Here is a 22,989-nt window from a genome sequence, read left to right on the forward strand (position 1 = left end):
TACATACTGTATTAAATTATTTACCACATATATCTAGGCCTTAGTACTTTGAACTTGAGGTTAAGCATTTTAAGATCTAAATAGTATTAATTTATTGTACCGATGACAAACCACACATTTTTAAAAAGATTTGTAAGGAATTAGTTTCAGTCAAATTGAGGGGGGGGCACCAAAATAGGTTTTTGCCCCGGGTGCTAAATAGCCTAGTTACGTCCCTGGCAATGAAATCACTTGATTCATTAGATAAGTGAAAAAACTTGAAACAACTGTCACAACATAACTTTAAAAATTCTAAAACAACTTTATTACATTTAATTACATTACTCATTACATTTAACAAAGTGACAGTGACACACTACAAGCTCTGTAATCATCTTCCCAAATGAGTTTCATATTATACTTTTTTGCCACACTACCAACTACACACAGCTAAAAACAGCATGTTAAAAACAACCCATTTAATGACAAAAATATTAAATATACAGTTCACCAAACAGAATTGTCAACTATTTATAAAGAGTATGTTTCCAATATTTAATTTGTGAAAGTGCAATTGGTCTGGTCAAACCTGAAAAATATTTATAGTGTAGCTTCGTTGAAAGCCTACTAAGAAACTCATACAGTTGAATTCGATAGGAAGACCCTCGAAAACAAGTCATCGTTGATAACAAGTGTAATTTTCAAATCCCCTTGAATTTATTTTACCCCAATTCACATGTTATTGCAAACCTCAATAAGGAGTCAACCTTCATAACAAGTCTTATTTAATAATCCCCATGAGAGTCTTGTTATCAAGGTTCTACTGTATTATAGCTTTTTGAAAAAGTGTCATGTTCACGTGAGAACAATCCTTAAATTGACCCTTACTCCAGCTGACTTTACTGGTGCCTTACTATGAAAGATGACTTTCTGGTATGAAAAAAACTACAGAAACCAATTGATAACTTTTTAGTATAGCGAAAAGTGATTAGTGTGCTAATAGCTAAAAGTACCTAACCTTTTAATGTCTTTACTATTTATGTGTATATTTTCAGACCCAATACTATGGTTTTGTCAACATTGGCAAGCCTGGGAAGACATTCAAAATGGTGATGGACACGGCTTGGGCCTACACCTGGGTTCCGTCCGTGGAATGCCCCCTGTCAGCATAGCTTGTGGTATTGTGCTTTACTATAACTTAAGTTATCCTGTTTTGGTTTCGCTGGTCTTTGGTTTATGTGGCCGATTGGAAGCCAATATTAAAACGTGTTTCCCATATGGCTTAAAAGACATGAAGTATTATACACTAGTCTTTACAAGTTCACTCATTCAATTCAAAGAATCTTTATTTGTTTGTAACATCGAATACACATAAATAGTGCCAAATACAGGCATTGAAAAATGATAAACAAAGGTATCTTAGAATTAAAAATGTAAAAAGTAACATTACTTCTTATAACTCATCAAAAGAATAAATAGCTTTTTTGATGAAGTACTGCTACAATTTAATCTTGAATTTTTATTTGATGCCTTATCTGTAATGCTTTTTGAAATTTTGTTATACAATTTTGAACCAGCATATTTAGGTTTCTTTTTGAAAAGTTCCAGAGCTTTTGAGAGCTTAATTATAAAGGAGACCTCGAAGAACAGTTTGGAATTCATTTTTGCCAATATCCTACTGATTTTAAAATAGGTTAATTAAATTTATGATACAGGGGATTATTGAATAAGGTATAAATGTATTTTTCAGCCCGACATGAAAGATATGACCACAGTAGATCATCGACTTATAAACCTAATGGCACCAGCTTCAACATTTCCAACACTTATGTTGGATATCTTTCCAATGACTTGTTCTTGGTAAGTTTTATTCATTTTCAATAATCACTAATCTTTTTTATACACTTGATTTAACAAAAATATTATTTGTAGTTAATAGTGCTTTGTTTCAGGGGACTTATAGTAGTAGTGTGTTAACGACACGAGTAGAAAATTTAAGGTGCCAGCCTTGGCGAGTGCATTAAAACCTTCTACAAGTGTCGTTAACACTATTTACATAAGTTGCATACATTACTTTACCTACGACAGTGTTTTAATTACTGTAAATAACTACTCATTACTTCTAAGAGAGGTTATGTTTTTGTTTAAACCTCTCATTGCCACTGTCAGTGATGCAACCAAACATTGTACCAAACACTAATTGCAGCACTCAACAATTAAATTGGCCTAAACAGCTGATTAGTTGAAGTTCGAATCATTACAATTTTACTTCTTCTCTCTCAATCCTTGAACCTCATTGGTCCGTGTTACTCTGTTGTTTTGACTCTTAATAGTTCAAACAAATTAAAGCAGTAAAACCATATGTAACATCATATACGTTGGGCACAACCATTCAGAACATTCATCAAAGTACGGTACGCAAGAAATTTCAGATTGGTTAGGTAAGTAGGAATTAGTACAAGCAGTCTAGGATATTACCAAAAATAATAAACACTCGGTTTCAAAAATATACTATATTTGCCATTGGAGTTGGCTGCAGCACTTGAAGCGGGAGTGGTTACACCATAGTGTATAAATGCTCCCATCAGACTGAATGTATTTACAAACCGCTTAAAAATATGTGAAAAGTTTAAATAATGTGAAAATCAGCCCCAAGCTTGAGTTATAAGTTGTTAAAAAAGTTTCCTGTACTTTTTCTCACTATGTTTTTGTTGATGAAATTGTAACATACCTTTGCTCCCCAGGTTGGCCAGATGAATACCACAGATCAGAAGTTTGCAGAACTCAAACATTTGCCATGGATAAACGCTCTGTATGAACCAGACGGAACCCTAGGGCTAGGCTTAGAAAAACTGTCCCCCGGTGTCACTCCTTTGTTCTACAACATCTACAGACAGAACAAAATTGCTCCAATATTTTCTTTCTACATTAACAGGTATGTTTTCAGTTCACTTTTTTCTGTATAATTTATTGACAATAAGCTATTGATCAATGTGTTACTTTACCTATAGTACAAGACAGTTATCCAAAAAAAGACCCTAACCTAGAACAATTTAGTTCAAGGATAAACTCTTCTGGAATGTGCTTGGGACACACTCTTAAATATTTCCCGAGAATTCCGAAAAAATGCCACTTCAGCAAAATCTGCCATCCTGGAAAATGGCATCGAAACAAATCATACTTGTGAGGTTTAAGGGAAATTGCTATAACTTCAAATTTATTCAACTTCCGTAAAGCCTTAAAAGTTTGATTTGTTTCGCTGCCATTTTCCAAGATGGCAAATTTTGCTGGAGTTTTTGGGAATTCTCAGTAAATGTTAAGGAGTGTGTCCCAAACACATTCCACAAGAGTTAACTTTTGAACTAATTTGTTCTAGGTTAATCATTATCTGTCCTGTAATAGGCAATACATTTATATTGGCAACCATACACAAGACAGTTAAAATATTACATAGTGATTTAACATAGATTCACAATGTTTACATAAATCACAGAGAGAATAAAATTGTTTATTGAATTAACAAAGGACAAGAATGTGTACTTGTATAAAAACTACAAAAACATGGAATGATAATACGGTATTATAATAACGACAATTACACTAAATACCATTTGACTTAAAGGTTAATCCAGGCTTGCTTTCAAATGTGCTCGGACCCAGAGGCGCAAGATGTTTTGGGTTTGTTGGGGGTGAAAGCAATAGAAAACATTTTAAATCACGTGACAATGGAAAATCCTCTCCACTCTCCAACTCTCCCTCAAACTCAACCACTATTTTCATAAATATGCACAATTTAATCAATAATATAGGTACTATATAACAAAAATAAATTGTGAAAACCTTTTTTCTTTGTGGTTTTCTATGGGTGCTGAATAGCCTAGTTACGTCCCTGGCAATGAAATCACTTGATTCATTAGATAAGTGAAAAAACTTGAAACAACTGTTACAACATAACTTAAAAAATTCTAAAACAACTTTATTACATTTAATTACATTACTCATTACATTTAATAAAGTGACAGTGACACACTACAAGCTCTGTAATCATCTTCCCAAATGAGTTTCATATTATACTTTTTTGCCACACTACAAACTACACACAGCTAAACACAGCATGTTAAAAACAACCCATTTAATGACAAAATATTAAATATACAGTTCACCAAACAGAATTGTCAACTATTTTTAAAGAGTATGTTTCCAATATTTAATTTGTGAAAGTGCAATTGGTCTGGTCAAACCTGAAAAATATTTATAGTGTAGCTTCGTTGAAAGCCTACTAAGAAACTCATACAGTTGAACCTCGATAGGAAGACCCTCGAAAACAAGTCATCGTTGATAACAAGTGTAATTTTCAAATCCCCTTGAATTTATTTTACCCCAATTCACATGTTATTGCAAACCTTTAATAAGGAGTCAACCTTGATAACAAGTCTTATTTAATAATCCCCATGAGAGTCTTGTTATCAAGGTTCTACTGTATTATAGCTTTTTGAAAAAGTGTCATGTTCACGTGAGAACAATCCTTAAATTGACCCTTACTCCAGCTGACTTTACTGGTGCCTTACTATGAAAGATGACTTTCTGGTATGAAAAAACTACAGAAACCAATTGATTACTTTTTAGTATAGCGAAAAGTGATTAGTGTGCTAATAGCTAAAAGTACCTAACCTTTTAATGTCTTTACTATTTATGTGTATATTTTCAGACCCAATACTATGGTTTTGTCAACATTGGCAAGCCTGGGAAGACATTCAAAATGGTGATGGACACGGCTTGGGCCTACACCTGGGTTCCGTCCGTGGAATGCCCCCTGTCAGCATAGCTTGTGGTATTGTGCTTTACTATAACTTAAGTTATCCTGTTTTGGTTTCGCTGGTCTTTGGTTTATGTGGCCGATTGGAAGCCAATATTAAAACGTGTTTCCCATATGGCTTAAAAGACATGAAGTATTATACACTAGTCTCCACAAGTTCACTCATTCAATTCAAAGAATCTTTATTTGTTTGTAAAATCTAATACACATAAATAGTGCCAAATACAGGCATTGAAAAATGATAAACAAAGGTATCTTAGAATTAAAAATGTAAAAACTAACATTACTTCTTATAACTCATCACAAGAATAAATAGCTTTTTTGATGAAGTATTGCTACAATTTAATCTTGAATTTTTATTTGATGCCTTATCTGTAATGGTTTTTGAAATTTTGTTATACAATTTTGAACCAGCATATTTAGGTTTCTTTTTGAAAAGTTCCAGAGCTTTTGAGAGCTTAATTATAAAGGAGACCTCGAAGAACAGTTTGGAATTCATTTTTGCCAATATCCTACTGATTTTAAAATAGGTTAATTAAATTTATGATACAGGTGATTATTGATTAAGGTATAAATGTATTTTTCAGCCCGACATGAAAGATATGACCACAGTAGATCATCGACTTATAAACCTGATGGCACCAGCTTCAACATTTCCAACACTTATGTTGGATATCTTTCCAATGACTTGTTCTTGGTAAGTTTTATCCATTTTCAATAATCACTAATCTTTTTTTTACACTTGATTTAACAAAAATATTATTTGTAGTTAATAGTGCTTTTTTTCAGGGGACTTATAGTAGTAGTGTGTTAACGACACGAGTAGAAAATTTAAGGTGCCAGCCTTGGCGAGTGCATTAAAACCTTCTACAAGTGTCGTTAACACTATTTACGCAAGTTGCATACATTACTTTACCTACGACAGTGTTTTAATTACTGTAAATAACTACTCATTACTTCTAAGAGAGGTTATGTTTTTGTTTAAACCTCTCATTGCCACTGTCAGTGATGCAACCAAACATTGTACCAAACACTAATTGCAGCACTCAACAATTAAATTGGCCTAAACAGCTGATTAGTTGAAGTTCGAATCATTACAATTTTACTTCTTCTCTCTCAATCCTTGAACCTCATTGGTCCGTGTTACTCTGTTGTTTTGACTCTTAATAGTTCAAACAAATTAAAGCAGTAAAACCATATGTAACATCATATACGTTGGGCACAACCATTCAGAACATTCATCAAAGTACGGTACGCAAGAAATTTCAGATTGGTTAGGTAAGTAGGAATTAGTACAAGCAGTCTAGGATATTACCAAAACTAATAAACACTCGGTTTCAAAAATATACTATATTTGCCATTGGAGTTGGCTGCAGCACTTGAAGCGGGAGTGGTTACACCATAGTGTATAAATGCTCCCATCAGACTGAATATATTTACAAACCGCTTAAAAATATGTGAAAAGTTTAAATAATGTGAAAATCAGCCCCAAGCTTGAGTTATAAGTTGTTAAAAAAGTTTCCTGTACATTTTCTCACTATGTTTTTGTTGATGAAATTGTAACATACCTTTGCTCCCCAGGTTGGCCAGATGAATACCACAGATCAGAAGTTTGCAGAACTCAAACATTTGCCATGGATAAACGCTCTGTATGAACCAGACGGAACCCTAGGGCTAGGCATAGAAAAACTGTCCCCCGGTGTCACTCCTTTGTTCTACAACATCTACAGACAGAACATAATTGCTCCAATATTTTCTTTCTACATTAACAGGTATGTTTTCAGTTCACTTTTTTCTGTATAATTTATTGACAATTAGCTATTGATCAATGTGTTACTTTACCTATAGTACAAGACAGTTATCCAAAAAAAGACCCTAACCTAGAACAAATTAGTTCAAGGATAAACTCTTCTGGAATGTGCTTGGGACACACTCTTAAATATTTCCCGAGAATTCCCAAAAAATGCCACTTCAGCAAAATCTGCCATCCTGGAAAATGGCATCGAAACAAATCATACTTGTGAGGTTTAAGGGAAATTGCTATAACTTCAAATTTATTCAACTTCCGTAAAGCCTTGAAAGTTTGATTTGTTTCGCTGCCATTTTCCAAGATGGCAAATTTTGCTGAAGTTTTTGGGAATTCTCGGTAAATGTTAAGGAGTGTGTCCCAAACACATTCCACAAGAGTTAACTTTTGAACCAATTTGTTCTAGGTTAATCATTATCTGTCCTGTAATAGGCAATTTATTTATATTGGCAACCATACACAAGACAGTTAAAATATTACATAGTGATTTAACATAGATGCACAATGTTTACATAAATCACAGAGAGAATAAAATTGTTTATTGAATTAACAAAGGACAAGAATGTGTACTTGTATAAAAACTACAAAAACATGGAATGATAATACGGTATTATAATAACGACAATTACACTAAATACCATTTGACTTAAAGGTTAATCCAGGCTTGCTTTCAAATGTGCTCGGACCCAGAGGCGCAAGATGTTTTGGGTTTGTTGGGGGTGAAAGCAATAGAAAACATTTTAAATCACGTGACAATGGAAAATCCTCTCCACTCTCCAACTCTCCCTCAAACTCAACAACTATTTTCATAAATATGCACAATTTAATCAATAATATACTATATAACAAAAATAAATTGTGAAAACCTTTTTTTTTGTGGTTTTCTATGGGTGCTGAATAGCCTAGTTACGTCCCTGGCAATGAAATCACTTGATTCATTAGATAAGTGAAAAAACTTGAAACAACTGTTACAACATAACTTTAAAAATTCTAAAACAACTTTATTACATTTAATTACATTACTCATTACATTTAATAAAGTGACAGTGACACACTACAAGCTCTGTAATCATCTTCCCAAATGAGTTTCATATTATATTTTTTTGCCACACTACCAACTACACACAGCTAAACACAGCATGTTAAAAACAACCCATTTAATGACAAAAATATTAAATATACAATTTACCAAACAGAATTGTCAACTATTTTTAAAGAGTATGACAATAGACAATAGACAATAGACAATGATCTTTATTTACATATTCGTTGAGAACAGTACATGCGTCAGAATAATAATTAAAATTTGTTGATTTAATATGTTGTTAAAGCTGGTTGTCAAGGAATTCTTTTTCTGAGTAGAATGGCCTTTCTTGCAGCCATGTTGTTAATTGGTTCTTGAAACGGTGAGTTGGTTCATTTCTAAGTTGTTCTGGTAGATTGTTGAAATACAGGGCCCCTTTGTAGGATGGCTTCTTTTCAAAGAGACTTAGATGGTGAGGTGGTATTGCAAAGCTTGAGGCGTTCCGTGTATTGTGATGGTGAATGTCTCTGTTTCTTGTTTGATTTGTGGAGATGGCATGGAGAATTGCCTCACGGATGTAAAGTGATGTCAGTGTGAGGATTTTTAGTTCCTTAAATGCATCACGACTGCTTTCTTGATATTGAAGGCCTGCTAGACATCTTATAGCTCTTTTTTGTTGGATAAGGACTCTTTTTAGGTAGTTGTTGGATGTACTTCCCCAGACCACCTGAGGTGACAGATACCTGAGGTGTGACTCGACCAGGGCATGGTAGGCTGTTTTTGCGGTGTCCAGACCACCAACCTGCTTCATTCGCCTGATGACATGAATGCCAGAGCGTAGCTTCTTGCAGAGTTGGTCAATGTGCTGTTTCCATGTCAGTTTTGAATCCATGATAATGCCGAGATATTTGGTACTATTTTGTGCTTCTATCCCAGGGATTAATATGTTTGTGTCTTTATTTTTAGTAGAGTAGTTCAGCTGAACAGTTTTCTTTTCATTTAGAGCCAATTCGTTTACTGTACAATATAGTTTAGTCATGTTGAAGGTTATATTGATGTTTCGGTTTAAAGTTTCCGTTGATTTGTCGGTTAGTGTGATGACAGTGTCATCTGCATACATTGTGGTTTGGCAGTATTCTTGTAGCTGGTCTGGTAGGTCATTTGTAAGGAGGAGGAACAGGACTGGTCCGAGAACTGATCCCTGTGGTACTCCTCTCCGTATATGTTTCCAATGTTTAATTTGTGAAAGTGCAATTGGCCTGGTCAAACCTGAAAAATATTTATAGTGTAGCTTCGTTGAAAGCCTACTAAGAAACTCATACAGTTGAACCTCGATAGGAAGACCCTCGAAAACAAGTCATCGTTGATAACAAGTGTAATTTTCAAATCCCCTTGAATTTATTTTACCCCAAATCACATGTTATTGCAAACCTCAATAAGGAGTCAACCTTGATAACAAGTATTATTTAATAATCCCCATGAGAGTCTTGTTATCAAGGTTCTACTGTATTATAGCTTTTTGAAAAAGTGTCATGTTCACGTGAGAACAATCCTTAAATTGACCCTTACTCCAGCTGACTTTACTGGTGCCTTACTATGAAAGATGACTTTCTGGTATGAAAAAACTACAGAAACCAATTGATTAATTTTTAGTATAGCGAAAAGTGATTAGTGTGCTAATAGCTAAAAGTACCTAACCTTTTAATATCCTTACTATTTATGTGTATATTTTCATACCCAATACTATGGTTTTGTCAACATTGGCAAGCCTGGGAAGACATTCAAAATGGTGATGGACACGGCTTGGGCCTACACCTGGGTTCCGTCCGTGGAATGCCCCCTCGTCAGCATAGCTTGTGGTATTGTGCTTTACTGTCTTGGTTTCGCTGGTCTTTGGTTTATGTGGCCGATTGGAAGCCAATATTAAAACGTGTTTCCCATATGGCTTAAAAGACATGAAGTATTATACACTAGTCTCCACAAGTTCACTCATTCAATTCAAAGAATCTTTATTTTTTTGTAACATCGAATACACATAAATAGTGCCAAATACAGGCATTGAAAAATGATAAACAAAGGTATCTTAGAATTAAAAATGTAAAAACTAACATTACTTCTTATAACTCATCACAAGAATAAATAGCTTTTTTGATGAAGTATTGCTACAATTTAATCTTGAATTTTTATTTGATGCCTTATCTGTAATGGTTTTTGAAATTTTGTTATACAATTTTGAACCAGCATATTTAGGTTTCTTTTTGAAAAGTTCCAGAGCTTTTGAGAGCTTAATTATAAAGGAGACCTCGAAGAACAGTTTGGAATTCATTTTTGCCAATATCCTACTGATTTTAAAATAGGTTAATTAAATTTATGATACAGGTGATTATTGATTAAGGTATAAATGTATTTTTCAGCCCGACATGAAAGATATGACCACAGTAGATCATCGACTTATAAACCTGATGGCACCAGCTTCAACATTTCCAACACTTATGTTGGATATCTTTCCAATGACTTGTTCTTGGTAAGTTTTATCCATTTTCAATAATCACTAATCTTTTTTATACACTTGATTTAACAAAAATATTATTTGTAGTTAATAGTGCTTTTTTTCAGGGGACTTATAGTAGTAGTGTGTTAACGACACAAGTAGAAAATTTAAGGTGCCAGCCTTGGCGAGTGCATTAAAACCTTCTACAAGTGTCGTTAACACTATTTACGCAAGTTGCATACATTACTTTACCTACGACAGTGTTTTAATTATAAATCACTACTCATTACTTCTAAGAGAGGTTATGTTTTTGTTTAAACCTCTCATTGCCACTGTCAGTGATGCAACCAAACATTGTACCAAACACTAATTGCAGCACTCAACAATTAAATTGGCCTAAACAGCTGATTAGTTGAAGTTCGAATCATTACAATTTTACTTCTTCTCTCTCAATCCTTGAACCTCATTGGTCCGTGTTACTCTGTTGTTTTGACTCTTAATAGTTCAAACAAATTAAAGCAGTAAAACCATATGTAACATCATATACGTTGGGCACAACCATTCAGAACATTCATCAAAGTACGGTACGCAAGAAATTTCAGATTGGTTAGGTAAGTAGGAATTAGTACAAGCAGTCTAGGATATTACCAAAACTAATAAACACTCGGTTTCAAAAATATACTATATTTTCCATTGGAGTTGGCTGCAGCACATGAAGCGGGAGTGGTTACACCATAGTGTATAAATGCTCCCATCAGACTGAATGTATTTACAAACCGCTTAAAAATATGTGAAAAGTTTAAATAATGTGAAAATCAGCCCCAAGCTTGAGTTATAAGTTGTTAAAAAAGTTTCCTGTACATTTTCTCACTATGTTTTTGTTGATGAAATTGTAACATACCTTTGCTCCCCAGGTTGGCCAGATGAATACCACAGATCAGAAGTTTGCAGAAGTCAAACATTTGCCATGGATAAACGCTCTGTATGAACCAGACGGAACCCTAGGGCTAGGCTTAGAAAAACTGTCCCCCGGTGTCACTCCTTTGTTCTACAACATCTACAGACAGAACAAAATTGCTCCAATATTTTCTTTCTACATTAACAGGTATGTTTTCAGTTCACTTTTTTCTGTATAATTTATTGACAATTAGCTATTGATCAATGTGTTACTTTACCTATAGTACAAGACAGTTGTCCAAAAAAAGACCCTAACCTAGAACAAATTAGTTCAAGGATAAACTCTTCTGGAATGTGCTTGGGACACACTCTTAAATATTTCCCGAGAATTCCCAAAAAATGCCACTTCAGCAAAATCTGCCATCCTGGAAAATGGCATCGAAACAAATCATACTTGTGAGGTTTAAGGGAAATTGCTATAACTTCAAATTTATTCAACTTCCGTAAAGCCTTGAAAGTTTGATTTGTTTCGCTGCCATTTTCCAAGATGGCAAATTTTGCTGAAGTTTTTGGGAATTCTCGGTAAATGTTAAGGAGTGTGTCCCAAACACATTCCACAAGAGTTAACTTTTGAACCAATTTGTTCTAGGTTAATCATTATCTGTCCTGTAATAGGCAATTAATTTATATTGGCAACCATACACAAGACAGTTAAAATATTACATAGTGATTTAACATAGATGCACAATGTTTACATAAATCACAGAGAGAATAAAATTGTTTATTGAATTAACAAAGGACAAGAATGTGTACTTGTATAAAAACTACAAAAACATGGAATGATAATACGGTATTATAATAACGACAATTACACTAAATACCATTTGACTTAAAGGTTAATCCAGGCTTGCTTTCAAATGTGCTCGGACCCAGAGGCGCAAGATGTTTTGGGTTTGTTGGGGGTGAAAGCAATAGAAAACATTTTAAATCACGTGACAATGGAAAATCCTCTCCACTCTCCAACTCTCCCTCAAACTCAACAACTATTTTCATAAATATGCACAATTTAATCAATAATATACTATATAACAAAAATAAATTGTGAAAACCTTTTTTTTTGTGGTTTTCTATGGGTGCTGAATAGCCTAGTTACGTCCCTGGCGATGAAATCACTTGATTCATTAGATAAGTGAAAAAACTTGAAACAACTGTTACAACATAACTTAAAAAATTCTAAAACAACTTTATTACATTTAATTACATTACTCATTACATTTAATAAAGTGACAGTGACGCACTACAAGCTCTGTAATCATCTTCCCAAATGAGTTTCATATTATATTTTTTTGCCACACTACCAACTACACACAGCTAAACACAGCATGTTAAAAACAACCCATTTAATGACAAAAATATTAAATATACAATTTACCAAACAGAATTGTCAACTATTTTTAAAGAGTATGTTTCCAATATTTAATTTGTGAAAGTGCATTTGGCCTGGTCAAACCTGAAAAATATTTATAGTGTAGCTTCGTTGAAAGCCTACTAAGAAACTCATACAGTTGAACCTCGATAGGAAGACCCTCGAAAACAAGTCATCGTTGATAACAAGTGTAATTTTCAAATCCCCTTGAATTTATTTTACCCCAAATCACATGTTATTGCAAACCTCAATAAGGAGTCAACCTTGATAACAAGTATTATTTAATAATCCCCATGAGAGTCTTGTTATCAAGGTTCTACTGTATTATAGCTTTTTGAAAAAGTGTCATGTTCACGTGAGAACAATCCTTAAATTGACCCTTACTCCAGCTGACTTTACTGTTGCCTTACTATGAAAGATGACTTTCTGGTATGAAAAAACTACAGAAACCAATTGATTAATTTTTAGTATAGCGAAAAGTGATTAGTGTGCTAATAGCTAAAAGTACCTAACCTTTTAATGTCCTTACTATTTATGTGTATATTTTCATACCCAAAACTATGGTTTTGTCAACATTGGCAAGCCTGGGAAGACATTCAAAATGGTGATGGACACGGCTTGGGCCTACACCTGGGTTCCGTCCGTGGAATGCCCCCTCGTCAGCATAGCTTGTGGTATTGTGCTTTACTGTCTTGGTTTCGCTGGTCTTTGGTTTATGTGGCCGATTGGAAGCCAATATTAAAACGTGTTTCCCATATGGCTTAAAAGACATGAAGTATTATACATTAGTCTCCACAAGTTCACTCATTCAATTCAAAGAATCTTTATTTGTTTGTAACATCGAATACACATAAATAGTGCCAAATACAGGCATTGAAAAATGATAAACAAAGGTATCTTAGAATTAAAAATGTACAAACTAACATCACTTCTTATAACTCATCACAAGAATAAATAGCTTTTTTGATGAAGTATTGCTACAATTTAATCTTGAATTTTTATTTGATGCCTTATCTGTAATGGTTTTTGAAATTTTGTTATACAATTTTGAACCAGCATATTTAGGTTTCTTTTTGAAAAGTTCCAGAGCTTTTGAGAGCTTAATTATAAAGGAGACCTCGAAGAACAGTTTGGAATTCATTTTTGCCAATATCCTACTGATTTTAATATAGGTTAATTAAATTTATGATACAGGTGATTATTGATTAAGGTATAAATGTATTTTTCAGCCCGACATGAAAGATATGACCACAGTAGATCATCGACTTATAAACCTGATGGCACCAACTTCAACATTTCCAACACTTATGTTGGATATCTTTCCAATGACTTGTTCTTGGTAAGTTTTATCCATTTTCAATAATCACTAATCTTTTTTTATACACTTGATTTAACAAAAATATTATTTGTAGTTAATAGTGCTTTTTTTCAGGGGACTTATAGTAGTAGTGTGTTAACGACACGAGTAGAAAATTTAAGGTGCCAGCCTTGGCGAGTGCATTAAAACCTTCTACAAGTGTCGTTAACACTATTTACGCAAGTTGCATACATTACTTTACCTACGACAGTGTTTTAATTATAAATCACTACTCATTACTTCTAAGAGAGGTTATGTTTTTGTTTAAACCTCTCATTGCCACTGTCAGTGATGCAACCAAACATTGTACCAAACACTAATTGCAGCACTCAACAATTAAATTGGCCTAAACAGCTGATTAGTTGAAGTTCGAATCATTACAATTTTACTTCTTCTCTCTCAATCCTTGAACCTCATTGGTCCGTGTTACTCTGTTGTTTTGACTCTTAATAGTTCAAACAAATTAAAGCAGTAAAACCATATGTAACATCATATACGTTGGGCACAACCATTCAGAACATTCATCAAAGTACGGTACGCAAGAAATTTCAGATTGGTTAGGTAAGTAGGAATTAGTACAAGCAGTCTAGGATATTACCAAAAATAATAAACACTCGGTTTCAAAAATATACTATATTTGCCATTGGAGTTGGCTGCAGCACATGAAGCGGGAGTGGTTACACCATAGTGTATAAATGCTCCCATCAGACTGAATGTATTTACAAACCGCTTAAAAATATGTGAAAAGTTTAAATAATGTGAAAATCAGCCCCAAGCTTGAGTTATAAGTTGTTAAAAAAGTTTCCTGTACATTTTCTCACTATGTTTTTGTTGATGAAATTGTAACATACCTTTGCTCCCCAGGTTGGCCAGATGAATACCACAGATCAGAAGTTTGCAGAACTCAAACATTTGCCATGGATAAACGCTCTGTATGAACCAGACGGAGACCTAGGGCTAGGCTTAGAAAAACTGTCCCCCGGTGTCACTCCTTTGTTCTACAACATCTACAGACAGAACAAAATTGCTCCAATATTTTCTTTCTACATTAACAGGTATGTTTTCAGTTCACTTTTTTCTGTATAATTTATTGACAATTAGCTATTGATCAATGTGTTACTTTACCTATAGTACAAGACAGTTGTCCAAAAAAAGACCCTAACCTAGAACAAATTAGTTCAAGGATAAACTCTTCTGGAATGTGCTTGGGACACACTCTTAAATATTTCCCGAGAATTCCCAAAAAATGCCACTTCAGCAAAATCTGCCATCCTGGAAAATGGCATCGAAACAAATCATACTTGTGAGGTTTAAGGGAAATTGCTATAACTTCAAATTTATTCAACTTCCGTAAAGCCTTGAAAGTTTGATTTGTTTCGCTGCCATTTTCCAAGATGGCAAATTTTGCTGAAGTTTTTGGGAATTCTCGGTAAATGTTAAGGAGTGTGTCCCAAACACATTCCACAAGAGTTAACTTTTGAACCAATTTGTTCTAGGTTAATCATTATCTGTCCTGTAATAGGCAATTTATTTATATTGGCAACCATACACAAGACAGTTAAAATATTACATAGTGATTTAACATAGATGCACAATGTTTACATAAATCACAGAGAGAATAAAATTGTTTATTGAATTAACAAAGGACAAGAATGTGTACTTGTATAAAAACTACAAAAACATGGAATGATAATACGGTATTATAATAACGACAATTACACTAAATACCATTTGACTTAAAGGTTAATCCAGGCTTGCTTTCAAATGTGCTCGGACCCAGAGGCGCAAGATGTTTTGGGTTTGTTGGGGGTGAAAGCAATAGAAAACATTTTAAATCACGTGACAATGGAAAATCCTCTCCACTCTCCAACTCTCCCTCAAACTCAACAACTATTTTCATAAATATGCACAATTTAATCAATAATATACTATATAACAAAAATAAATTGTGAAAACCTTTTTTTTTGTGGTTTTCTATGGGTGCTGAATAGCCTAGTTACGTCCCTGGCGATGAAATCACTTGATTCATTAGATAAGTGAAAAAACTTGAAACAACTGTTACAACATAACTTAAAAAATTCTAAAACAACTTTATTACATTTAATTACATTACTCATTACATTTAATAAAGTGACAGTGACGCACTACAAGCTCTGTAATCATCTTCCCAAATGAGTTTCATATTATATTTTTTTGCCACACTACCAACTACACACAGCTAAACACAGCATGTTAAAAACAACCCATTTAAAGACAAAAATATTAAATATACAATTTACCAAACAGAATTGTCAACTATTTTTAAAGAGTATGTTTCCAATATTTAATTTGTGAAAGTGCATTTGGCCTGGTCAAACCTGAAAAATATTTATAGTGTAGCTTCGTTGAAAGCCTACTAAGAAACTCATACAGTTGAACCTCGATAGGAAGACCCTCGAAAACAAGTCATCGTTGATAACAAGTGTAATTTTCAAATCCCCTTGAATTTATTTTACCCCAAATCACATGTTATTGCAAACCTCAATAAGGAGTCAACCTTGATAACAAGTATTATTTAATAATCCCCATGAGAGTCTTGTTATCAAGGTTCTACTGTATTATAGCTTTTTGAAAAAGTGTCATGTTCACGTGAGAACAATCCTTAAATTGACCCTTACTCCAGCTGACTTTACTGGTGCCTTACTATGAAAGATGACTTTCTGGTATGAAAAAACTACAGAAACCAATTGATTAATTTTTAGTATAGCGAAAAGTGATTAGTGTGCTAATAGCTAAAAGTACCTAACCTTTTAATGTCCTTACTATTTATGTGTATATTTTCATACCCAATACTATGGTTTTGTCAACATTGGCAAGCCTGGGAAGACATTCAAAATGGTGATGGACACGGCTTGGGCCTACACCTGGGTTCAGTCCGTGGAATGCCCCCTCGTCAGCATAGCTTGTGGTATTGTGCTTTACTGTCTTGGTTTCGCTGGTCTTTGGTTTATGTGGCCGATTGGAAGCCAATATTAAAACGTGTTTCCCATATGGCTTAAAAGACATGAAGTATTATACACTAGTCTCCACAAGTTCACTCATTCAATTCAAAGAATCTTTATTTGTTTGTAACATCGAATACACATAAATAGTGCCAAATACAGGCATTGAAAAATGATAAACAAAGGTATCTTAGAATTAAAAATGTAAAAACTAACATTACTTCTTATAACTCATCACAAGAATAAATAGCTTTTTTGATGAAGTATTGCTTCAATTTAATCTTGAATTTTTATTTGATGCCTTATCTGTAATGCTTTTTGAAATTTTGTTATACAATTTTGAACCAGCATATTTAGGTTTCTTTTTGAAAAGTTCCAGAGCTTTTGAGAGCTTAATTATAAAGGAGACCTCGAAGAACAGTTTGGAATTCATTTTTGCCAATATCCTACTGATTTTAAAATAGGTAAATTAAATTTATGATACAGGTGATTTTTGATTAAGGTATAAATGTATTTTTCAGCCCGACATGAAAGATATGACCACAGTAGATCATCGACTTATAAACCTGATGGCACCAGCTTCAACATTTCCAACACTTATGTTGGATATCTTTCCAATGACTTGTTCTTGGTAAGTTTTATCCATTTTCAATAATCACTAATCTTTTTTTATACACTTGATTTAACAAAAATATTATTTGTAGTTAATAGTGCTTTTTTTCAGGGGACTTATAGTAGTAGTGTGTTAACGACACGAGTAGAAAATTTAAGGTGCCAGCCTTGGCGAGTGCATTAAAACCTTCTACAAGTGTCGTTAACACTATTTACGCAAGTTGCATACATTACTTTACCTACGACAGTGTTTTAATTATAAATCACTACTCATTACTTCTAAGAGAGGTTATGTTTTTGTTTAAACCTCTCATTGCCACTGTCAGTGATGCAACCAAACATTGTACCAAACACTAATTGCAGCACTCAACAATTAAATTGGCCTAAACAGCTGATTAGTTGAAGTTCGAATCATTACAATTTTACTTCTTCTCTCTCAATCCTTGAACCTCATTGGTCCGTGTTACTCTGTTGTTTTGACTCTTAATAGTTCAAACAAATTAAAGCAGTAAAACCATATGTAACATCATATACGTTGGGCACAACCATTCAGAACATTCATCAAAGTACGGTACGCAAGAAATTTCAGATTGGTTAGGTAAGTAGGAATTAGTACAAGCAGTCTAGGATATTACCAAAAATAATAAACACTCGGTTTCAAAAATATACTATATTTGCCATTGGAGTTGGCTGCAGCACATGAAGCGGGAGTGGTTACACCATAGTGTATAAATGCTCCCATCAGACTGAATGTATTTACAAACCGCTTAAAAATATGTGAAAAGTTTAAATAATGTGAAAATCAGCCCCAAGCTTGAGTTATAAGTTGTTAAAAAAGTTTCCTGTACATTTTCTCACTATGTTTTTGTTGATGAAATTGTAACATACCTTTGCTCCCCAGGTTGGCCAGATGAATACCACAGATCAGAAGTTTGCAGAACTCAAACATTTGCCATGGATAAACGCTCTGTATGAACCAGACGGAGACCTAGGGCTAGGCTTAGAAAAACTGTCCCCCGGTGTCACTCCTTTGTTCTACAACATCTACAGACAGAACAAAATTGCTCCAATATTTTCTTTCTACATTAACAGGTATGTTTTCAGTTCACTTTTTTCTGTATAATTTATTGACAATTAGCTATTGATCAATGTGTTACTTTACCTATAGTACAAGACAGTTATCCAAAAAAAGACCCTAACCTAGAACAAATTAGTTCAAGGATAAACTCTTCTGGAATGTGCTTGGGACACACTCTTAAATATTTCCCGAGAATTCCCAAAAAATGCCACTTCAGCAAAATCTGCCATCCTGGAAAATGGCATCGAAACAAATCATACTTGTGAGGTTTAAGGGAAATTGTTATAACTTCAAATTTATTCAACTTCCGTAAAGCCTTGAAAGTTTGATTTGTTTCGCTGCCATTTTCCAAGATGGCAAATTTTGCTGAAGTTTTTGGGAATTCTCGGTAAATGTTAAGGAGTGTGTCCCAAACACATTCCACAAGAGTTAACTTTTGAACCAATTTGTTCTAGGTTAATCATTATCTGTCCTGTAATAGGCAATTTATTTATATTGGCAACCATACACAAGACAGTTAAAATATTACATAGTGATTTAACATAGATTCACAATGTTTACATAAATCACAGAGAGAATAATATTGTTTATTGAATTAACAAAGGACAAGAATGTGTACTTGTATAAAAACTACAAAAACATGGAATGATAATACGGTATTATAATAACGACAATTACACTAAATATTATTTGACTTAACACGTTCGCTGCTGAGCGCTAGATGCCGGGACGGCGCCAGTTGCTGAACTAACGCTCGGCCGCTGCGTAACATTGCCACCGATACACTGAATTACAATAAAAACAACAGTAGTTATACTGGATGGCAATGTTCTGCAATAAAACTGGCTTTGGATATAGTACTAAGTGATTCTGATAGATAGCAGCACTACCCAGGTTACAGTCGTTAAAGTAGTATCGCTATCCAGCAGGAAAGAGGTAAAACAAAGCCCTGTTCCAAACGACCCAGGTGGTGACTTGGGAAACTATATTTTTTATTGTCAGAAAAGTACGTCCCCACGAGCTGCAAAGAAATATAGAACGCTTGTGACGTGCTGGCTTATCCATAGCAACGTTAAACAACAATGAACGGTGACGTTCTGGAACGTTCTTAGCTCCTGGCGCCGTGGCCCGGCTGACGTTCCAGAACGTCCGTAGCAGCGAACGTGTTAAAGGTTAATCCAGGCTTGCTTTCAAACGTGCTCGGACCCAGAGGCGCAAGATGTTTTGGGTTTGTTGGGGTGAAAGCAATAGAAAACATTTTAAATCACGTGACAATGGAAAATCCTCTCCACTCTCCAACTCTCCCTCAAACTCAACAACTATTTTCATAAATATGCACAATTTAATCAATAATATACTATATAACAAAAATAAATTGTGAAAACCTTTTTTTTTGTGGTTTTCTATGGGTGCTGAATAGCCTAGTTACGTCCCTGGCAATGAAATCACTTGATTCATTAGATAAGTGAAAAAACTTGAAACAACTGTTACAACATAACTTTAAAAATTCTAAAACAACTTTATTACATTTAATTACATTACTCATTACATTTAATAAAGTGACAGTGACGCACTACAAGCTCTGTAATCATCTTCCCAAATGAGTTTCATATTATACTTTTTTGCCACACTACCAACTACACACAGCTAAATACAGCATGTTAAAAACAACCTATTTAATGACAAAAATATTAAATATACAGTTCACCAAACAGAATTGTCAACTATTTTTAAAGAGTATGTTTCCAATATTTAATTTGTGAAAGTGCAATTAGTCTGGTCAAACCTGAAAAATATTTATAGTGTAGCTTCGTTGAAAGCCTACTAAGAAACTCATACAGTTGAACCTCGGTAGGAAGACCCTCGAAAACAAGTCTTCGTTGATAACAAGTGTAATTTTCAAATCCCCTTGAATTTATTTTACCCCAAATCACATGTTATTGCAAACCTCAATAAGGAGTCAACCTTGATAACAAGTCTTATTTAATAATCCCCATGAGAGTCTTGTTATCAAGGTTCTACTGTATTATAGCTTTTTGAAAAAGTGTCATGTTCACGTGAGAACAATCCTTAAATTGACCCTTACTCCAGCTGACTTTACTGGTGCCTTACTATGAAAGATGACTTTCTGGTATGAAAAAACTACAGAAACCAATTGATTAATTTTTAGTATAGCGAAAAGTGATTAGTGTGCTAATAGCTAAAAGTACCTAACCTTTTAATGTCCTTACTATTTATGTGTATATTTTCATACCCAATACTATGGTTTTGTCAACATTGGCAAGCCTGGGAAGACATTCAAAATGGTGATGGACACGGCTTGGGCCTACACCTGGGTTCAGTCCGTGGAATGCCCCCTCGTCAGCATAGCTTGTGGTATTGTGCTTTACTGTCTTGGTTTCGCTGGTCTTTGGTTTATGTGGCCGATTGGAAGCCAATATTAAAACGTGTTTCCCATATGGCTTAAAAGACATGAAGTATTATACACTAGTCTCCACAAGTTCACTCATTCAATTCAAAGAATCTTTATTTGTTTGTAACATCGAATACACATAAATAGTGCCAAATACAGGCATTGAAAAATGATAAACAAAGGTATCTTAGAATTAAAAATGTAAAAACTAACATTACTTCTTATAACTCATCACAAGAATAAATAGCTTTTTTGATGAAGTATTGCTTCAATTTAATCTTGAATTTTTATTTGATGCCTTATCTGTAATGCTTTTTGAAATTTTGTTATACAATTTTGAACCAGCATATTTAGGTTTCTTTTTGAAAAGTTCCAGAGCTTTTGAGAGCTTAATTATAAAGGAGACCTCGAAGAACAGTTTGGAATTCATTTTTGCCAATATCCTACTGATTTTAAAATAGGTAAATTAAATTTATGATACAGGTGATTTTTGATTAAGGTATAAATGTATTTTTCAGCCCGACATGAAAGATATGACCACAGTAGATCATCGACTTATAAACCTGATGGCACCAGCTTCAACATTTCCAACACTTATGTTGGATATCTTTCCAATGACTTGTTCTTGGTAAGTTTTATCCATTTTCAATAATCACTAATCTTTTTTTATACACTTGATTTAACAAAAATATTATTTGTAGTTAATAGTGCTTTTTTTCAGGGGACTTATAGTAGTAGTGTGTTAACGACACGAGTAGAAAATTTAAGGTGCCAGCCTTGGCGAGTGCATTAAAACCTTCTACAAGTGTCGTTAACACTATTTACGCAAGTTGCATACATTACTTTACCTACGACAGTGTTTTAATTATAAATCACTACTCATTACTTCTAAGAGAGGTTATGTTTTTGTTTAAACCTCTCATTGCCACTGTCAGTGATGCAACCAAACATTGTACCAAACACTAATTGCAGCACTCAACAATTAAATTGGCCTAAACAGCTGATTAGTTGAAGTTCGAATCATTACAATTTTACTTCTTCTCTCTCAATCCTTGAACCTCATTGGTCCGTGTTACTCTGTTGTTTTGACTCTTAATAGTTCAAACAAATTAAAGCAGTAAAACCATATGTAACATCATATACGTTGGGCACAACCATTCAGAACATTCATCAAAGTACGGTACGCAAGAAATTTCAGATTGGTTAGGTAAGTAGGAATTAGTACAAGCAGTCTAGGATATTACCAAAACTAATAAACACTCGGTTTCAAAAATATACTATATTTGCCATTGGAGTTGGCTGCAGCACATGAAGCGGGAGTGGTTACACCATAGTGTATAAATGCTCCCATCAGACTGAATGTATTTACAAACCGCTTAAAAATATGTGAAAAGTTTAAATAATGTGAAAATCAGCCCCAAGCTTGAGTTATAAGTTGTTAAAAAAGTTTCCTGTACATTTTCTCACTATGTTTTTGTTGATGAAATTGTAACATACCTTTGCTCCCCAGGTTGGCCAGATGAATACCACAGATCAGAAGTTTGCAGAACTCAAACATTTGCCATGGATAAACGCTCTGTATGAACCAGACGGAGACCTAGGGCTAGGCTTAGAAAAACTGTCCCCCGGTGTCACTCCTTTGTTCTACAACATCTACAGACAGAACAAAATTGCTCCAATATTTTCTTTCTACATTAACAGGTATGTTTTCAGTTCACTTTTTTCTGTATAATTTATTGACAATTAGCTATTGATCAATGTGTTACTTTACCTATAGTACAAGACAGTTATCCAAAAAAAGACCCTAACCTAGAACAAATTAGTTCAAGGATAAACTCTTCTGGAATGTGCTTGGGACACACTCTTAAATATTTCCCGAGAATTCCCAAAAAATGCCACTTCAGCAAAATCTGCCATCCTGGAAAATGGCATCGAAACAAATCATACTTGTGAGGTTTAAGGGAAATTGTTATAACTTCAAATTTATTCAACTTCCGTAAAGCCTTGAAAGTTTGATTTGTTTCGCTGCCATTTTCCAAGATGGCAAATTTTGCTGAAGTTTTTGGGAATTCTCGGTAAATGTTAAGGAGTGTGTCCCAAACACATTC

At 34.0% G+C, this 22,989-nt stretch overlaps 1 protein-coding gene across 1 annotated transcript; it reads left to right on the forward strand.

Moving 5' to 3' along the window:
- Positions 1 to 9,412: 9,412 nt before the first annotated feature.
- LOC129005970 (lysosomal aspartic protease-like) lies at positions 9,413 to 13,679 on the forward strand. Its single transcript, XM_054435046.1, has 4 exons — positions 9,413 to 9,485; positions 10,041 to 10,150; positions 11,032 to 11,222; positions 13,670 to 13,679. Exons 1-4 carry the CDS (start codon positions 9,413 to 9,415, stop codon positions 13,677 to 13,679), a joined length of 384 nt encoding a protein of 127 aa, XP_054291021.1.
- The last annotated feature ends 9,310 nt before the right edge of the window (positions 13,680 to 22,989 follow it).

This window comes from Macrosteles quadrilineatus, unplaced genomic scaffold (assembly GCF_028750875.1).
Source record: "Macrosteles quadrilineatus isolate MER2022 unplaced genomic scaffold, UCM_ALF_1.0 Scaffold_48__1_contigs__length_938360, whole genome shotgun sequence".
NCBI lineage: Eukaryota > Metazoa > Arthropoda > Insecta > Hemiptera > Cicadellidae > Macrosteles > Macrosteles quadrilineatus.